The following is a 20,071-nucleotide window of genomic DNA, read 5'->3' as shown; positions in this document are numbered from 1 at the left end:
GACACGCCATTATGAAAAGCCAAAGAGAGTGTAGATTCACCAGAATGGAGAACTATTGTCCTGAGGAGAGACGAGAGATTCAGGGACTATTTCCACTGGAGCAGAGAAGGCTAAAAGGAAATTTAACAGAAGTTTTCAAAATTTGAATGGGATTTTCAACGTGCTGGCACAGGCACGATGGGCTGAATGCTGTAACGCTTTATGATTCTACGATTGATAGAGTAACTAGAGAAATACTATTTCCTCTGGTTGAAGAGTCAGTGACAGGGGGGGGGTTATCAATTTAAAATTGTCAGTAAAAGAGATTTTTCTTTATGCTGAGAATTGTTCGAGCATTTGCCACAGTTGAGATAAAGCTCATTACAGCTTTTAAGGGAAAAGTAGAGGAAGCAGATACAGGACATTGGTGCGGGAGCGGAGCAGCAGGATTCGTTATAGATTGGGGTCGCCAGCACAGACATGATGGGTTGAATGGCCTCCTTCTGTGCTGCAAACGTGCATGGTTCCGTGGACGCCATGGATCTGTGTCAGGAGGTGGGGATGCAACCACAAGTACTGTGGTCTGTCCTGCTATCGCTACAGTTTTTACCAGGAGTGCTGCTAGCATCCAACAGGAATTGAGCCTTCACGGTTTATATGTCTTGGTATCAAACTGGCCAATGTCGAAACCAACGGAGGAGTCCTTGGCTGGACTGAAGATCATTTCCACCTGGGCTAATTCATGAGTAGGATGTTTGGTGTTTTATTCAAAGGATTATATAGGCCGAGGGACAAATAACATAAAACCTCCTTTTTTTATAATCAGGCTATATAAAAATTCCATTCCAAGAATAATTTCAGTTCACAAATGTCTTGGCAAGCCAGGGTCCAATTAACGAGAGTAAAGCCCAGGGTACAGGCAGTGGCTGAGATTTACAGAATCATTAATGGGATGCTGGCAGTAGAATTGATCTGAATCATCTCTCACTGCACAAAGCTGCCAAGACTTGCATATTTAAGGTAAATTTATTCCGTCCCCATAATTGAACCTATTCAATGACTGTTGGAGGTTGGAAGGAAGATTTACTAACAACAAAATTAAAACCAGAATCTTTCTTGAGGTTTCCTGAATTCAGCCCCCGCTTTCAATCTTCTCTTTGTTTGAAGCCAGTCTGAAAATAAACTTCCAACGCCCGTCTTTCAGCTGATGTTAAACCGAGGCCCCGTCTGCTCTCTCAGGTGGACGTAAAAGATTCCATGGCACTATTTCAAAGAAGAGCAGGGGAGTTCTTTCCAGATAAATCCCGACCAATATTTATCCCTCAGTCAACATCACTAAAACAGATTATCTGGTCATTATCACTTTGCTGTTTGTGGGAGTTTGCCGTGCGCAAATTGGCTGCCGTGTTTCTTACATTACAACACTCCAAAAGCATTTAATTGCCTATGAAGCTCTTTGGGATGTCCTGAAGTCATGAAAGGCACTATATCAATGCAAGTTTTTTTTCTTTCTAGTGTTAAAACCATTCCCCAGTATTGATGTCTTTCGCCTTGATTAACACAAAATTCACTGTACAATCAATCTGCAATTGCAGCTCGATGCACCATCTCCTACTCTCGCACGATGGGAGTGAAGGCATCCCATTGTTTTGAGGTCCTCAGACTATGGAACTCCATACCTCCTCAGTCTTCCCTTCCTTTTCCAATAAAACCCTAGCCTGATTATCACTGAACCAATACTAATTGATTTATTTAATCTTCTCTTCTACCCAGTTTGACCTTGGTGATGATGTCTTACTCTATGGATGTTGGGCATTCAACTAGTTTTTCAAAAATGAATGAAGGCATAAATAAGCCTAAATTTTCTGACTCCGCATTGATGGTAAGGTACCTTGTCTGCTGTCAATGCCGATCAGAAAATTGCACGTGCTGTCCGCCATTTTGTGATACATAACAAAAGTTACTTCATGTCAAAGTAATTCATTAGGTGAAGTGTCTGGAAGCATTATGGCATGCTAAGGTGCTACATATATTCCAGCACTACTAAGACATCCAAGTCTTTAACGGTTGAAGGGTTTTGATGGAGTAAATAAGGAGAAACTGTTTCTACGGGCAAAAGGTCGGTAATCAAAGGACACGGATTTAAAATAATTGGCAAAAGAAACAGAGGGGAGATGAGGAGAAATTTTTTTATGCAGCGAGTTGTTATAATTCGGAATGCACTGCCTGAAAGTGCAGTGGAAGCAGATTTAATAATAACTTGCAAAAGGGAATTGAATAAATACTTGAAAAGGAAAAATTGCAGGGCTATGGGGAAAGTTAGTGGAACTAATTGGATAGCTCTTTCGGAGAGCTGGCACAGACATGATGGGCTGAATGGTCTCCTTCAGTGCTGTGTTATTCTATGACAGACACCTGGAGTAACCCATTTGTGACCCTCTTTCAAATTTGAAAGGTTCCCTTTAAAGACCATTCTGTTTCCTTTTTCAAACCATTTATCTATTCAGTGCCACCCTGTATCCTCACAATAGCATTGTATGCATTAGCAGATACAACAGAGCTTGGTTCGACTGGGATCTGCCATGCTTTCCTGGTTCTTTTAATGATCGATATATTTAGGGTTATTAACCTCTTGGCTGTCACTGCAATTGTTACTTGTAGTCAAATACAAGTAGGTCCAGCCAGCAAATAGCTTATCCAACCATAGGACTCCTGCAGAGCCCATCACAACCCATCCACATCCGTTTATCCTACTCTAAGATGTTATGAACTCAATAGGTCGTTGTGAGTGTGGCTCTTATCTAAGGGATTATTTCACAATTTCTTAAGCCAATGAGACCTTCACAAATATGAAAGGAACTGAAAAAACTAATTGATTAGTGTCCAGGAATATTGCTCACCTTGGTGTAAGGTTCAAATACCAACTGGTCATGAAAGATCCCACAGCACTGTTTCAGAGAAGAGCAGGAGAGTTCTCCCTGGTGTCCTGGCCAGTATTTATCCCTCAACCAATAACAAGATTATCTATCCTAACCTCATTGCTGTTTGTGGGATCATGCTGTGCAGATATTGGCTGCCACATTTCCTACATTATAAAAGTAACTGCACTTCAAAAGTGCTTCACTGGCTGCAAAGCACGTTTGGGCATCATGATGTAATGAAAGGCGCTACAGAAATGCAAGTCTTCCTTTCTTTTTAAGAAGGTAAGTGAGAAATGGGTTCAAGAGTCAGTAAGCTGTGTTTTAGAGAGAGGAAGGATTTAGGGATATGCTAAGAGGTTGGATAGCTGGGACTGATCGATGAAAAAGCAACCATGCTTGTCAGACACAATAGCTTTTAATGTTTCAATATGACAGCAGCAAGTTATGAACAAATGCTCCCTAATTTGGAGTTATACAAACCATTAAAAAAAATGTGTAAAATTATATTACAAATATAAAGAATGGAGTTAATTCCTAGATAATGGGGCCGAAATTCAGGCCTGCCCGAAGCCTGGCGCACTTACTGTTTTTGAAGTGTTTTCACCGCAGCGTCAGATGAGGTCGCCTCTTTCGCTAAATTCAGCTCTTTGTCGTTTTTTTTTTAAGTGGACCGGAAGTCGGTCATAATGGGGACGGAAGTGGGGCGGAGAGCAGCAGATCAGCAACAAGAGGGGCGGACGTGGAGGCGGGGCGGTGTCAATCATCAGCGGAGCCGTGATGACGTCATGACACGTGTGCGTCACCGCGTGTCTCCCCTTCACTTAAAGGGGAGGGCCACTGCGAGCTCTGCGAAGATTTTAGTTAGTTCCAGTGGGCCACCAGGGAGGGTTTCGGCCGGGCCAGTGGCCCATCACCCAAGAGGGGGGTGCCAGGCTGCCCGTTGGTGGCCCGGCCGAACCCAGGGGGCATATTTGGCCGGCTGGTCTACAAGTCGGCCGCAAAAAAAAAAAAAAAAATGGCCGGCCGCGGCAGCGGGCCCTCGCCTTTAATGGCTGCCGCGCAGCCAAGTCCCACACACAGACAACAAGATGCACCGACAGAAAAAGCTGCCGGGGGCACCGCTCGGCAGATCGAGGATGTTTGAAGCTGAATTTGGCTGCAGGTGCGGGAGACCAGCGGAGTGCCCTTTGATGACGCACTTAAGACAGGTCGGCAGCAGCGGGGCAGAAGTGAGAAACGCTGGAAAATCCACCATGGTGAATTTCGCTAGCGCCGGCCATTCGACCGGAAATCGGCAGCCGCTGGGCTCTGCCGCTTGGTCGCCGCTTTCTGGCGGTAAGAGGCCTTTCCGGGAGGCTGAATTCCTAAACAATCAGAAAGTGTGATTTCCTATCGCATGTTAAATTCCTGTGTGCACCTGGACAATAATCGGCATATTAATGGGCTCTATTTTTGGAAAGGTTTCAGACACAGCCCTGTGCCTCAGGGGACAAGTGATATATTTTCACAATTAAGTACTTGTAATATTGCAAGCTACAAAAATTCTAGTCGTTGTCAATGTTTTTTTTAAATTATTAAAGACGTACGGTGAAAAATCTCTCTTTATGTGCTCATTGCGATCTGGTATGTTAGCACTGGGAATAGGACAGTTCCCATCGAGCACTCCCAGACTCAGCGCAGCACGGAATGGTGCAGACTAACGGTGCCTTTTGCTCCAAGCTAACAACATGCCTTCATTCCAAAATCCATTGGAACGCCCCCTGCTGCTTGAGTGCAGTATTCACTTTCACTCTCCAAGTGAGATTGCAAAGCAGTGCAGTCCTACAGCAGGGTGTGGGATTATCCGACTTTACCCAGTCTCAGCCCAGTTCTGAGTAAGCACCAGCCCAGGGCACACAACCTCTCCTGCTCAGCATTAATTGATAATCTCACTCAGAGACCCCACAAGGACGGTGGAAATATCAAACTTGGTGCCCCCACAGGGGTTCTTCTGAGATAGGGACTGCAGCAGAAGCTTTTTTTCTGTATTTCACGGTATGACCTGGGAGTGCTTGATACTAATGCCTGAAATGGGGAAAGTATCTCATGAGCAACTCTCACCTTCATGAGCACAGAAATTCACAGAAAAAAAATCCAATGACTTGCAACATATTTTGTGGCAGTACTTAGAAATTTACAGCATGCAACGAGACCATTTTGGCCCATCGTGTCCACGTCGTCCGACAAAGAGCTATCCAGCCGAATCCCACTTTTCAGCTCTTGGTCCGCAGCCCTGTAGGTCACTGCACTTTGTGCTCATCCAGGTACTTTTTAAATGTGGTGAGGGTTCCTGCCTTTACCACCCTTTCAGGCAGTGAGTTCCAGACCCCCACCACCCTCTGGGTGAAGAAATTTCCCCTCATATCTTCTCTAAACCTCCCCCAATTACTTTAAATCTATGCCTTCTGGTTGTTGACCCCTCTGCCAAGGGAAACAGGTCCTTCCTATCCACTCTATCTAGGCCCTTCATAATTTTATACACCTCAATCAGGCCTCCCCTTAGCCTTCTCTGTTCCAAAGAAAACATAGAAACATAGAAAATAGGTGCAGGAGTAGGCCATTCGGCCCTTCTAGCCTGCACCGCCATTCAATGAGTTCATGGCTGAACATGCAACTTCAGTACCCCATTCCTGCTTTCTCACCATACCCCTTGATTCCCCTAATAGTAAGGACTTCATCTAACTCCTTTTTGAATATATTTAGTGAATTGGCCTCAACAACTTTCTGTGGTAGAGAATTCCACAGGTTCACCACTCTCTGGGTGAAGAAATTCCTCCTCATCTCAGTCCTAAATGGCTTCCCCCTTATCCTTAGACTGTGTCCCCTGGTTCTGGACTTCCCCAACATTGGGAACATTCTTCCTGCATCTAACCTGTCTAACCCCGTCAGAATTTTAAACGTTTCTATGAGGTCCCCTCTCATTCTTCTGAACTCCAGTGAATACAAGCCCAGTTGATCCAGTCTTTCTTGATAGGTCAGTCCCGCCATCCCGGGAATCAGTCTGGTGAACCTTCGCTGCACTCCCTCAATAGCAAGAATGTCCTTCCTCAGGTTAGGAGACCAAAACTGTACACAATACTCCAGGTGTGGCCTCACCAAGGCCCTGTACAATTGTAGCAACACCTCCCTGCCCTTGTACTCAAATCCCCTCGCTATGAAGGCCAACATGCCATTTGCTTTCTTAACCACCTGCTGTACCTGCATGCCAACCTTCAATGACTGATGTACCATGACACCCAGGTCTCGTTGCACCTCTCCTTTTCCTAATCTGTCACCATTCAGATAATAGTCTGTCTCTCTGTTTTTACCACCAAAGTGGATAACCTCACATTTATCCACATTATACTTCATCTGCCATGCATTTGCCCACTCACCTAACCTATCCAAGTCGCTCTGCAGCCTCATAGAATCCTCCTTGCAGCTCACACTGCCACCCAACTTAGTGTCATCCGCAAATTTTGAGATACTACATTTAATCCCCTCGTCTAAATCATTAATGTACAGTGTAAACAGCTGGTGCCCCAGCACAGAACCTTGCGGTACCCCACTAGTCACTGCCTGCCATTCTGAAAAGTCCCCATTTACTCCTACTCTTTGCTTCCTGTCTGACAACCAGTTCTCAATCCATGTCAGCACACTACCCCCAATCCCATGTGCTTTAACTTTGCACATTAATCTCTTGTCTGGGACCTTGTCGAAAGCCTTCTGAAAGTCCAAATATACCACATCGACTGGTTCTCCCTTGTCCACTCTACTGGAAACATCCTCAAAAAATTCCAGAAGATTTGTCAAGCATGATTTCCCTTTCACAAATCCATGCTGACTTGGACCTATCATATTACCTCTTTCCAAATGCACTGCGATGACATCCTTAATAATTGATTCCATCATTTTACCCACTACCGATGTCAGGCTGACCGGTCTGTAATTCCCTGTTTTCTCTCTCCCTCCTTTTTTAAAAAGTGGGGTTACATTGGCTACCCTCCACTCCATAGGAACTGATCCAGAGTCAATGGAATGTTGGAAAATGACTGTCAATGCATCCACTATTTCCAAGGCCACCTCCTTAAGTACTCTGGGATGCAGTCCATCAGGCCCTGGGGATTTATCGGCCTTCAATCCCATCAATTTCCCCAACACAATTTCCCGACTAATAAGGATTTCCCTCAGTTCCTCCTCCTTACTAGACCCTCCGACCCCTTTTATATCCGGAAGGTTGTTTGTGTCCTCCTCAGTGAATACCGAACCAAAGTACTTGTTCAATTGGTCCGCCATTTCTTTGTTCCCCGTTATGACTTCCCCTGATTCTGACTGCAGGGGACCTACGTTTGTCTTTACTAACCTTTTTCTCTTTACATATCTATAGAAACTTTTGCAATCCGTCTTAATGTTCCCTGCAAGCTTCTTCTCGTACTCCATTTTCCCTGCCCTAATCAAACCCTTTGTCCTCCTCTGCTGAGTTCTAAATTTCTCCCAGTCCCCGGGTTCTCTGCTATTTCTGGCCAATTTGTATGCCACTTCCTTGGCTTTAATGCTATCCCTGATTTCCCTTGATAGCCACGGTTGAGCCACCTTCCCTTTTTTATTTTTACGACAGACAGGAATGTACAATTGTTGTAGTTCATCCATGCGGTCTCTAAATGTCTGCCATTGCCCATCCACAGTCAACCCCTTCAGTATCATTCGCCAATCTATCCTAGCCAATTCACGCCTCATACCTTCAAAGTTACCCTTCTTTAAGTTCTGGACCATGGTCTCTGAATTAACTGTTTCATTCTCCATCCTAATGCAGAATTCCACCATAAAACAGACCCAGCATCTCCAATCTTTCCTCATAGCCAAAATTCTCCAGTCCAGGCAACATTTTTGTAAATCTCCTCGCACCCTTTTCAGTGTAATCATATCTTTTCTGTAATGTGGTGACCAGAACTGCACACCGTACTCCAGTTGCGGCCTAACCAATGTTTTATACAATTCAAGCATAACTTCCTTGCTTTTGTATTCCATGCCTCGACTAATAAAGGCAAGTGTTCCATATGCCTTCTTAACCACCTTATCTACCTGGCCTGCTACCTTCAGGGATCTGTGGTCCTGCACTCCAAGGTCCCTCCGTTCCACTACACTTTTCAGTGTGGTACCATTTAATGTGTATTCCCTTGCCTTGTTAGATCTCCCCACATGCATTACCTCACACTTATCCGGATTGAATTCCATTTGCCACTCTTCTGCCCACCTGACCAGTACACTGATATCTTCCTGTAGTCCGCAGCTTTCTTCTTCATTATCAACCACCCCCCCAATTTTAGTGTCATTTACAAACTTCTTAATCATACCCCCAACATTTAAATCCAAGTCATTGATATATACCACAAAAAGCAAGGGACCCAGCACTGAGCCCTGCGGAACCGCACTGGATACAGCCTTCCAGTCACAAAAACACCCATCAACCATTACCCTTTGCTTCCTACCTCTGAGCCAATTTTGGATCCAACTTGTCACTTTGCCCTGGATCCCATGGGCTTTTACTTTCGTGACCAGTCTGCCATGTGGGAACTTATCGAAAGCTTTGCTAAAATTCATGTACACTACATCAAACGCACTGCCCTCATCAGCCCTCCTGGTTAACTCCTCGAAAAATTAAATCAAGTTCCCTTAACAAATCCATGCTGACTGTCCTTGATTAATCCAAGTCTTTCCAAATGAAGATTTATCCTGTCCCTCAGGATTTTTTCCAATAATTTTTCCACCACTGAGGTTAGGCTGACTGGCCTGTAATTACTCAGTCTATCCCTTTCTCCCATTTTAAACAAAGGTACTTGTGCTTGTCTAATATGAGAGTTTAAAGCCAAGCCTCTGGCATCGCTTGACAGAAGGGGAGGATAGACGTCATAGTTAGAAAAAAGCATGAAGGTGGAAAAGTCTTGGCATGGCGAGTGACACTTATGCCATGTTGAATTCTGTGACTGCAGCAGCTTCTAACCAACCTCTGACCTCTGGTGGCTCTTCTGTAGCTGTAATAATGAAAACCTTTGAATGAGCAGGTTAGGCAACGACACTGACTGCAAATGCCTTGCTTCACACCAGAGAACAGTGAAGGTGAATGGTGTGGGAGCAGAACTGTCCCAAGCTTACAATTTCAGGGCAGGCAATTTTATGACTTTGCACTCTCTGTGGGGAGCCTCGCCTGTTGGGAGCACGATTGGAAATTTACTCATGGCTTTCGCATAATTTTCCTCAAGCTATGTCACTGGCACAGCCCCCAGGCTATATCATTGGCCCAGCCTTGGACTATATCACTGGCCCAGACCCCAGGCTTTGTCACTGGCCCAGACCCCAAGCTATGTCATTGGCCCAGACCAGAGGCTATGTCATTGGCCCAGACCCCAGGCTATATCACTGGCCCAGACCCCAGGCTTTGTCACTGGCCCAGACCCCAAGCTATGTCATTGGCCCAGACCAGAGGCTATGTCACTGGCCCAGTCCCCAGGCTATGTCACTGGCCCAGACCCCAGGCTATGTCATTGGCCCAGACCCCAGGCTATGTCATTGGCCCAGACCCCAAGCTATGTCATTGGCCCAGATCAGAGGCTATGTCATTGGCCCAGACCCCAGGCTATGTCATTGGCCCAGTCCCCAGGCTATATCATTGGCCCAAACCCCAGGCTATATCACTGGCTCAGCCTCCGGCCTATGTCATTGGCCCAGACTCCAGGCTATGTCACTGGCCCAGTCCCCAGGCTATGTCATTGGCCCAGTCCCCAGGCTATATCATTAGCCAAGACCCCAGGCTGTTCCACCAACCCTCTTGCTACACTATTTCAGTGCCACTTGTTCCCTCCATTCTTGGTTCATTGTCCGGCTTCTGGATAGAAGAGAAAAGGAAAACATTTTGGTAGAATATTCCTCCAAGTTTCTAATTAAAAAGAGGTTTATCAGAGGTGAATGTGTGAGCTCAGGAGATATGTCCCTCATTTGTGCTCATTCCTCAGAAAGTTCATAAGTACTGAAGGCCTCAGGCTCTGTCAGCACAATTTTTGACAGTAATAAATATTCTGGTTGAATCAATGTGTTTAATTAGCCTTTTATGAAATTCCAGTAACAGAAAAGACACAGATAAAGGCAAGAATATGCGGCACCAAGACAGTGCCAATATAGGTACAAGACGCAGTTCCCGACAGGTGAAAGGTCCCAGCACAGACATGTGAAGCAAATTAGATCAGAAGAATGAGGAATATCATTCAGTCCATGCAAGCTCAGTCATCTAGAAAAGCCTACAATCTGTCCATCACACCATCCAAAAGTCTTTTAAATAAGTCCTGTCATGTATGTAAACGTTGTAACTGTGTAAGACTTGCCACCAGAGGGCGCAACTGTTGGAGGCCCAAGGGTCACCTGTACACCTCGTGCAAGGGAGTATAAAAGGTTGTCTGCCATGCTGCTTAGGCACTCTGGAGTTGTATTAAAGAGACTAAGGTCACCTCAGTTTTAGCTCATAGTACTCAGTCTTGTGGAGTTCTTCCGTACTTAACAAGTCCAAGGTTTTATCCCGAACTATCCCATGCAGAATCCATTCCAAGTACCGACCACATTTTGCATGAGCTGCCAGACAGCTTTCCTAAATTTGTCTCTCAGTACTTTGACCATGTGCTGCCTTGTCCTACTATCATAACCTCCACAGACCCTCCATCAATGTGAACTCATCCAAAACTCTGCGCCCACATCCTAACCTGCACCAAGTTCCATTCACCCATCACCCCTGTGCTCGCTGATCGACATTGGTTCCCGGTCCGACAAAGCCTTGATTTTAAAATTCTCATCTTTGTTTTCAAATCCCTCCATGGCCTCGGCCCTCCCTATCTCTATAGCCTTCTCCTGCCCTACAAACCTCCGCGATCTCTGCGTTCTCCATTTCTGGCCTTTTGTGCATCCCTGATTTTAATCGCTCCACCATTGGAGGCCATGCCTTCAGCTGCCTGGGCTCTCGGCTCTGGAATTCCTTCCTTAAACCTCTCCTCCTCTTTACCTCTCTCTCCTCCTCGAAGATGCTCCTTAAAACCTACCGCTTTGACCAAGTCCTGCCCTAATACCTCCTTATGTGTGTCAGTGTCAAAAATGTGTTTGATAATCGCTCCTGTGAAGCGCCTTGGGATGTTTTACTACATTAAAAGCGCTATAAAATACAAGTTGTATTCCTACTTCCAAAAGAGAAACATAGAAACATAGAAATTTACAGCGCAGAAGGAGGCCATTTCGGCCCATCGTGTCCGCACCGGCCGACAAAGAGCCGCACGGCCCTTGGTCAGCAGCCCTGAAGGTTACATATAAACCTATGAACAATGCCGGAAAGGCAAAGAGCACCCAGCCCAACCCGTCCGCCTCACACAACTGCGACACCCCTTATACTGAAACATTCTACGTTCCACCCCAACCGGAGCCATGTGATCTCCTGGGAGAGGCCAAAACCAGATAAAAACCCAGGCCAATTTAGGGAGAAAAAAAATCTGGGAAAATTCCTCTCCGACCTATCCAGGTGATCGAAACTAGTCCAGATCATCACCCTGGCCGTATTTGATTCCCTGCAGTACTTACCATTAATACTGCGCCAGACAAAAAAAAGAGGGTTGGCTTCCCCCGAAAGGGTGCGGGATTCTTCGGGATGCTCGCAGGAAAATGAGGGGACGCTGATAACACAGCGCTTTGGAACCGTTGATGGGGGCACTGGAGAATCCTCCTGGTTTCCCGTACAGTCAGTCTGCCCCTGCCTACTGGCTCGGTTGACCTTTAAGCCGTGGGATTTTCCATCCATTAATTTCAATAGACAGGAAATCACAGATAGCATTTCCACAAAGTTTCAATTGGTGCCGCCTCCATGTGTGGAGTGTGGGACCTCACTAAATGACCCCTGGAGGATATAAACAGGGAATGAATGTGCAACCGTGTAAATCAAATAAATTCACGTGGCACTATTTCTTTTGTGCTAAATACATCTGGCAAAGTTTACTGGGAGGAAATAAAAAGTGAGCTGGCTGCCCCGGCTAAAGATTGCCGGCCCTGAGGCTGGGCCTTACCTCTTCCGGTTTGGTCAGGTCTCTGAATGGACGATTTCTTTGCCTTCGCTGCCCCCGATCCCATCTCTCCCAGAACTTGGTGAACATGTATTTCTCCATGGCACTGGGGACCTTCTCGGAATCAATGCTCTGATAATCTTCAGCGGGAATAGCATCCAAATACCTGGGAGGGAGAAGTCAGGGAATTTGTTTTTATTTCTGCTACACATTTTGTCAAGAACAAAATCCTTACATAGATCATCGGTGAGCTCACATCTGGAACTCGGTGGGGGTTAGAATCCTACCAGACTAATGAGTGCAAGCCTTCTCTCGTGTAAGGGCCATTTGCACATGGTTCCTAGTCCAAATGAACAATGCTTGTCCTCAGAAGGACATTGTTGCATTGCAAAGAGTCTAGAGAAGAATGAGGCTGGGACCAAAGACTCTTAGTTAAAAGGAAAGCCTCACAGAACGGAACTTGTTATCACTGGAGAAAATAAGAATAAAGAGCAGATATGATCTAGGTTTGTGAAATGCTGAGGGGAACAGATAAGGCAGAGATAAGTAACTTGGGCAGTGACTGTAGACTGAGACCAAAATATTTTTGTTGGGTAAGGGTATCAAGGGATTTGGAGTAAAGGCGGGCAAATTGAGTTGAGGTACAGATCAGCCATGGTCTGACTGAATGGCGGAGCAGGCTTCACGGTTTGACCAGCCTACTCCTGTTCCTATGCTCCTAGAACTAGAAGCCATGTGGTGGGATTTTCCACCTCAGTGCTCCTGGGAGAGACGGGATCAGGGGAAGCGAAGACAAGGAAATCATCCATTCAGAGACCTGCCCAAACCGGAGAAGTTATCGGAAAATCCAACATCTCCAGGCCGTGATTTTCCAACTATGAAAATTAATGGCTTGAAGATTGTGTGTTGGAAGGACAGAATTTTCTGATCAATGAATAGAACATCAACAAACCTAAAGCAAGACTTGGGATGAAAATGATCCCTTTTCCCAGAGTAGTGGATATGTAGAATAGAGTTCCAACTAAACCAATTAATGGCATGCCAATTAACACCTTTAACAAAAAGAGCTGGATGACTATCTAGAGATAAGTAGATGAAGATGATTACATACTGCGTAGAATGATAGGCCCCAATATTTACTGGGGTGAGTTTTGTCAGCGGAGCTCAGAGACGACAGTGCGACCATAAAGTAAGAGCACAATGTAGTCTACATATCCACCAGGATGACAGTGGAACATGCCTACTACATTCTGAAGCAGCATATCTGTTGCTTGGACTGATCAGTGAGAGGATTACAATACGGCCCAGCCAAAACCTGCAAGACTACTGTTGCATCCATGAAACCAAACCCTAGTAATTGCAATCTAACTTAAAGCCAAACTAAGCTGAGTGTAAAGCTTCTGTTAGTTGCTCGCCCAGCGGGTGAGGTTAAAATTACCCCCAGTTTCTTCAGGATAGGAAATGGGTGGGAGGGGTTGTTTAAATAAGAATCCTATTGAAGGATCCAAAAATAAATCCTATTGAATCCTATTAAGTGCCCTGGAGGTTGCTGTTGCCTTTGATTTTTGTCCCATGTACAGTAAACTAGAATGATGACAACTTAACCTTGATCTATTTGCTCCAGTTAAAAAATAATTACAGTTTTTATTCGTGAATAGAATTATTAATGATTTTTGCAATGACCAAGTTAATTGCTTCTTGTCATTGAAGGATTTGGGACTACGTCTGCTCCAGGTACCTGTTGTAGGCTTCCAACTCCACTGCCAAGTGGTCTTCATAATCCTGCTGTTCTTCTTGAAGGCTCCTATGAAGTGCATCAATATGGGTTTAGAAAGGTAGGCCATAGGGCAGTGGTGGCCAACACATGGTGATGCAGATTTAAAACTGAAATTTCACATTAAGAAGGGTGAACACAATGGAAAGGGTAGGGTCGAGCAGGCAAAAATCCAGCAATCATATAAAAGATAGATGGTGTGATGGTAGGACTGTCGGTTCTTATTGTATGGATGGGCTATGATGGGTCTCATGGCCTCCCTCATCCATATCTACCTTCTGATCTGGTAATCTTGTGACCGAGAGCTAAAGACGGAAATGTTATAGGCTAATCATAGAATCTTACAGCGCAGAAGGAGGTCATTCAGCCTATCGTACATAAGAACATAAGAACATAAGAATTAGGAACAGGAGTAGGCCTTCTAGCCCCTCGAGCCTGCTCCGCCATTCAATAAGATCATGGCTGATCTGGCCGTGGACTCAGCTCCACTTACCCACCCTCTCCCCGTAACCCTTAATTCCCTTATTGGTTAAAAATCTATTTATCTGTGACTTAAATACATTCAATGAGCTAGCCTCAACTGCTTCCTTGGGCAGAGAATTCCACAGATTCACAACCCTCTGGGAGAAGAAATTCCTTCTCAACTCGGTTTTAAATTGGCTCCCCCGTATTTTGAGACTGTGCCCCCTAGTTCTAGCCTCCCCTACCAGTGGAAACAACCTCTCTGCCTCTATCTTGTCTATCCCTTTCATGATTTTAAATGTTTCTATAAGATCACCCCTCTGAGTCCTTCTGAACTCCAACGAGTAAAGACCCAGTCTACTCAATCTATCATCATAAGGTAACCCCCTCATCTCCGGAATCAGCCTAGTGAATCGTCTCTGTACCCCCTCCAAAGCCAGTATATCCTTCCTTAAGTAAGGTGACCAAAACTGCACGCAGTACTCCAGGTGCAGCCTTACCAATACCCTATCGTAGTTGTATCTACCCTTTGAAAGAGCTTTCCAATTAGTCCCACTCCCCTGCTTTTTCCCCCATAGACCTGCAAATCTTTCCTTTTCAAGTATATATCCAATTCTGTTTTGAAAGTTGCAATTGAATCAGCTTCCACCACCATTTCAAATAAAAAGAAAGACTTGCATTTATATAGCGTCTTTCATTACCTCAGGACATCCCAAAGAATTTTACAGCCAATTAAGTATTCATTTGAAGTGCAGCCACTGTTGTAATGTAGGAAACGTGACAGCCAATTTGCGCACAGCAAGCTCCCACAAACAGCAATATGATAATGACCAGATAATCTGTTTTTTTAAGTGATGTCGATTGAGGGATATATATATGCCAGGACACCCCCAGGGAGAACTCCCCTGCTCTGCTTTGAAATAGTGCCAGGGGATCTTTTACGTCCACCTCAGAGGGCAGACAAGGCCTCGGTTTAACGTCATCTGAACGATGGCACCTCCGACAGTGCAGCACTCCCTCAGTACTACACTAGGAGTGCCAGCCTAGATTTTTGTGCTCAAGTTTCTGGAGTGCTTTCAGGCAGTCTTTTTCAGGCAATGCATTCCAGATCATAACAACTCACTGTGTTAAAAAAAAAATCTCCCAATTTCCCCTCTGGCTCTTTTACATATTATATTGGCAATATAATGAAAAAAAGAAAAGTGTTCTGCGATTAAATGCAGTGGGCAACGAAGTAGTCCAGTCCAGGAAGGTCTTGGTTATCTGATCTCATCAGTTGAAGTGTTAAAATTGGTCTTAGTGGCCCTTGGTTCGAGAGGAAGACAGACCTACATTTCTCTCCTAACTACTATAAGTCTATATATGTGGCTCTCAGGGAAGGACAGAAGTGGGTTTATCTACAAACACTCATTAGGCTCACAATTGAGCAAAGTATCAGTGGACCACTGTCTTTAGGAAAGGGTTAGTGGGAAAATGGAAAAAATGATTAGTATTTTATATATATACATACAAACTTAAAACACAAGAACTACTGTGAGTATAGACCTGATTCATGAACACTCTGACACAGCCGTGCAATGAAAATAGATACATTTTCTTCCCACATATGAGGGAAAAAGAAACACTGAAAAGCCAGAAATCTGAGGTAAAAATGGAACATTCTAGAAAATGGCAGCAGACCAATTAGTATCCAAAAGATAAAGGTTGAATCATGAACATTAATCTGCCTTTTCTCTTTCAGAGGCCAAGTGACCTGTTTCAAATTTGCAGCATTTCCTGTTTATATTTCAGTTCCCATGTCTGGAACTATGGTTTGAATCCCAGTCTTAACAGGTGCTTTAACTCAGCCACCCTTTCCCGCCACCTCCTCCATCAGTGGTTAGCTATTTCCTTTGAGTGCAAATATGCTCATCCCATTGAATCACCTTTAACTCTGATGAACAATGTTACAGGCAGCTTAACAATGGGATAAGCGTGTTTGTACTTAGAGGAAGGAGGGTGTAAGGAAGCAATTGGTGACATGGCGATGTGACAAATGCTGCAAGTAGTTTTTTATTTTGGATCGCTATCGAAAATTTCTCTGTGAACTTTCCCTTACAACTAAAGCTGCATTGCTTGAGCCCAGTGTTTGGAGTGGGCTGTTCCAGGAATTGAGTACGTTCAAAACCTTCCCGATATTAACAAGCGTCAATAAGAGACCAAGAAAAAGAGCCAAGGTGCACAGTTCACCACACCACGAAGTAAGAAAAGAGTAAGAAAGAGAAGATCAAGTAGATCAAGAGATAGGGGGCACCAAACTTGGGTTTTAAAGCCTGCAGATTGTGGAAGAATGAGAGAACTGAGGAAGCTGAGGTGATTCACAATTTCCATAGTTCCACAATTAAAATTATGCAGGAGTTTGATAGGGTAGAGATGGAGAATATGTTTCCACTTGTGCGGGAAACCAAAACTAGGGGCCATAAGAAAGTCATGAATAAATCCAATGGGGAATTCAGGAGAAACTTCTTTACTCAAAAGAATGTGGAACTCGCTACCACAGGGAGTAGTTGAGGCAAATAGCATAGATGCATTTAAAAGGAAGCTAGATAAACACGAGGGACAAAATAATCGAAGGGTAACATAGAAACATAGAAAATAGGTGCAGGAGTAGGCCATTTGGCCCTTCGAGCCTGCACCACCATTCAATAAGATCATGGCTGATCATTCCCTCAGTACCCCTTTCCTGCTTTCTCCCCATACCCCTTGATCTCCTGAGCCATAAGGGCCATATCTAACTCCCTCTTGAATATATCTAACGAACTGGCATCAACAACTCTCTGCTGTAGGGAATTCCACAGGTTCATAAGTCTCTGTGTGAAGAAGTTTCTCCTCATCTCGGTCCTAAATCCTTAGACTGTGACCCCTGGTTCCAGACTTCCCCAACAGCGGGAACATTCTTCCTGCATCTAACCTGCCCAATCCCGTCAGAATTTTATATGTTTCTATGAGATCCCCTCTCATTCTTCTAAACTCCAGTGAATACAGGCCCAGTCGATTCAGTCTCTCCTCATATGTCAGTCCTGCCATCCCGGGAATCACTCTGGTGAACCTTCGCTGCACTCCCTCAATAGCAAGAATGTCCTTCCTCAGATTAGGAGACCAAAACTGAACACAATATTCCAGGTTAGGCCTCACCAAGGCCCTGTACAACTGCATTAAGACCTCCCTGCTCCTATACTCAAATCCCTTAGCTATGAAGGCCAATATGTCATTTGCCTTCTTCACCGCCTGCTGTACCTGCATGCCAACTTTCAATGACTGATGTACCAGGTCTCGTTGCACCTCCCCTTTTCCTAATCTGCTGCCATTCAGATAATATTCTGCCTTCATGTTTTTGCCACCAAAGTGGATAACCTCACATTTATCCACATTATACTGCATCTGCCATGCATTTGCCCACTCATCTAACCTGTCCAAGACACCCTGCAGCCTCTTAGCATCCACCTCACAGCTCACACCACCACCCAGCTTAGTGTCATCTGCAAACCTGGAGATATTACACTCAGTTCCTTCATCTAAATCATTGATATATATTGTAAATAGCTGGGGTCCCAGCACTGAGCCCTGCGGCATCCCACTAGTCACTGCCAGCCATTCTGAAACGGACCGGTTTATCCCGACTCTCTGCTTCCTGTCTGCCAACCAGTTTTCTATCCACGTCAATACATTACCCCCAATACCATGTGCTTTAATTTTTCACACTAATCTCTTGTGTGGACCTTGTCAAAAGCCTTTTGAAAGTCCAAATACACCACATCCACTGGTTCTCCCTTGTCCACTCTATTAGTTACATCCTCAAAAAATTCTAGAAGATTTGTCAAGCATGATTTCCCTTTCATAAATCCATGCTGACTCGGACCGATCCTGTCACTGCTTTCCAAATGTGCTGCTATTACATCTTTAATAATTGATTCCAACATTTTCCCCACTACCGATGTCAGGCTAACCGGTCTATAATACCCCATTTTCTCTCTCCCTCCTTTTTTAAAAAGTGGTGTTACATTAGCTACCCTCCAGTCCATAGGAACTGCTCCAGACTCGATAGACTCTGAGAAAATGATCACCAATGCATCCACTATTTCTAGGGCCACTTCCTTAAGTACTCTGGGATGCAGACTATCAGGCCCTGGGGATTTATCGGCCTTCAATCCCATCAATTTCCCTAACACAATTTCCTGACTGATAAGGGTTTCCTTCAGTTCTTTCTTCTCGCTAGATCCTCGGTCCCCTACTATTTAGGGAAGGTTATTTGTGTCTTCCTTCGTGAAGACAGAACCAAAGTATTTGTTCAATTGGTCTGCCATTTCTTTGTTCCCCATTATAAATTCACCTGATTCTGACTGCTGATAGGGTTTGATGATGAGTGGTGGGAGGAGGCTCGTTTAAAGCATAAATGACGCAATAGACCAGTTGAGCCAAATGGCCTGTTTCTGGGCTGTAAACTCTATGCAATTCGATGTAATTTTGAAGTCCTCAAAAAGAATGAGTTCAAGTTGATGCAATGAATCTTGATTTCACCACAATGATAATGCAGGGAGAATGTGTATTTGGAGATTAGGTGAAACAAGAGGAGAAAGTTTAGGGAAGCAATGACCTTAGTGGTGTCAATAAAATGAAGGAACACTATAACAGACTTTGGAGGCTAGAGGTGAGAAAATAACCATCTATCAATCTATTGTGAGTCCAAGAGAGGTGGTTGAAGAGCCTCCTGTAATGTATTTGCTTCATGGGTTCTTTGCTTAAGAATTCATAGCAACACATTGCTATTAAGAACTAGTTGGTTTATTAGCAAAGGTTTAACAATCACACTACACATTACCAGTTCATCCACCAGGCTCACAACCACCTGCCTCATCGTGGATCCCCCGAACCCAACTGGCTGGGGTTTTATTGAGTCTTGTGAACATCTTGTGACTGGGTAAGCCACTCCCAACTCAACAGCTCTACAACTATTTTAAGTTGAATGTTTAAATCAAGTACCCCTTTTTTAAAGGGCACTAGAACCCATAAATCCAAATTAACTTGGGAACTTTATCAAATTAAATTAAAATCTTGTTCCCGGGGGTGATGATGCACTCCAGTCCCTTTGGTACCCACCTCTCGCGGAAGGCCGCAAATGTACCGGTGGACACCGTGTGCTCCATCTCCAGGGACACCCTGGCTCGAACGTAACCATGGAAGAGAGGCAGGCAGTCGGGCTGAACAACCCCCTCAACCGCCCACTGCCTGGACTGGCTGATGGCCCCCTTGGGGGAGGCCTTCCGACCTGCCCGCTCCCCTCCGCACAGGATGTCCAAAGATCAGGAGCGTGGGACTGAAGTGCAACCAGAATTTGAGGAACAGTCCCTTCAAATATTGGAACAGGGGCTGCAACCTGAAACAATGTACATACACATGGAACACGGACTTTTTCCAGAAAGCAGAAATTGCAGACGGCCTGGGAGTTCGTGAACCGACTTAAAAACCGATTCGCCCCGTGCAATACCTCAACAGCGCTACAACTATTTTTGTTGTAAACATAAAACAAGTGCCCCCTGATCAAAGGGGGTGCACACTCCAAAAACTTTTCAAGTGCCCCCTTGCTTTTTTTTTTTGAGGGCACCAAAAGCACAAATTATACAAGTGCCCTCTGGCTAAAACCGACAAACTTAGACAAATTAAACTTTGGACATGTGGTTCAAATTAAAATTTGGTTGACGGGGGTGATGATGCACTTCAGTCCCTCTGGTGCCCACCTCTCGCGGAAGGCCACGAGCGTACCGGTAGACACTGCGTGCTCCATCTCCAGGGAC

The 20,071-nt window shown here is 44.8% G+C and overlaps 1 protein-coding gene across 4 annotated transcripts in view; it reads right to left on the bottom strand.

Annotated features, from left to right (window-relative positions):
* The window catches only part of LOC139277948 (uncharacterized), a 53,877-nt gene that overhangs the window by 10,929 nt on the left and 22,877 nt on the right, over positions 1 to 20,071 (bottom strand). For 3 of the 4 annotated variants that reach the window (XM_070896579.1, XM_070896577.1, XM_070896578.1), the window contains exons 7-8: positions 13,743 to 13,808; positions 12,008 to 12,170 (exon numbers count right to left, since the gene is read on the bottom strand). In XM_070896579.1, the coding sequence (XP_070752680.1) occupies positions 12,008 to 12,170; positions 13,743 to 13,808 (229 nt within the window). The remainder of the gene's footprint in view (positions 1 to 12,007; positions 12,171 to 13,742; positions 13,809 to 20,071) is intronic. The other variant, XM_070896580.1, reaches the window with a different exon arrangement.

This window comes from Pristiophorus japonicus, chromosome 13 (assembly GCF_044704955.1).
Source record: "Pristiophorus japonicus isolate sPriJap1 chromosome 13, sPriJap1.hap1, whole genome shotgun sequence".
NCBI lineage: Eukaryota > Metazoa > Chordata > Chondrichthyes > Pristiophoridae > Pristiophorus > Pristiophorus japonicus.
This window is presented reverse-complemented; position numbering and strand designations above follow the sequence as displayed.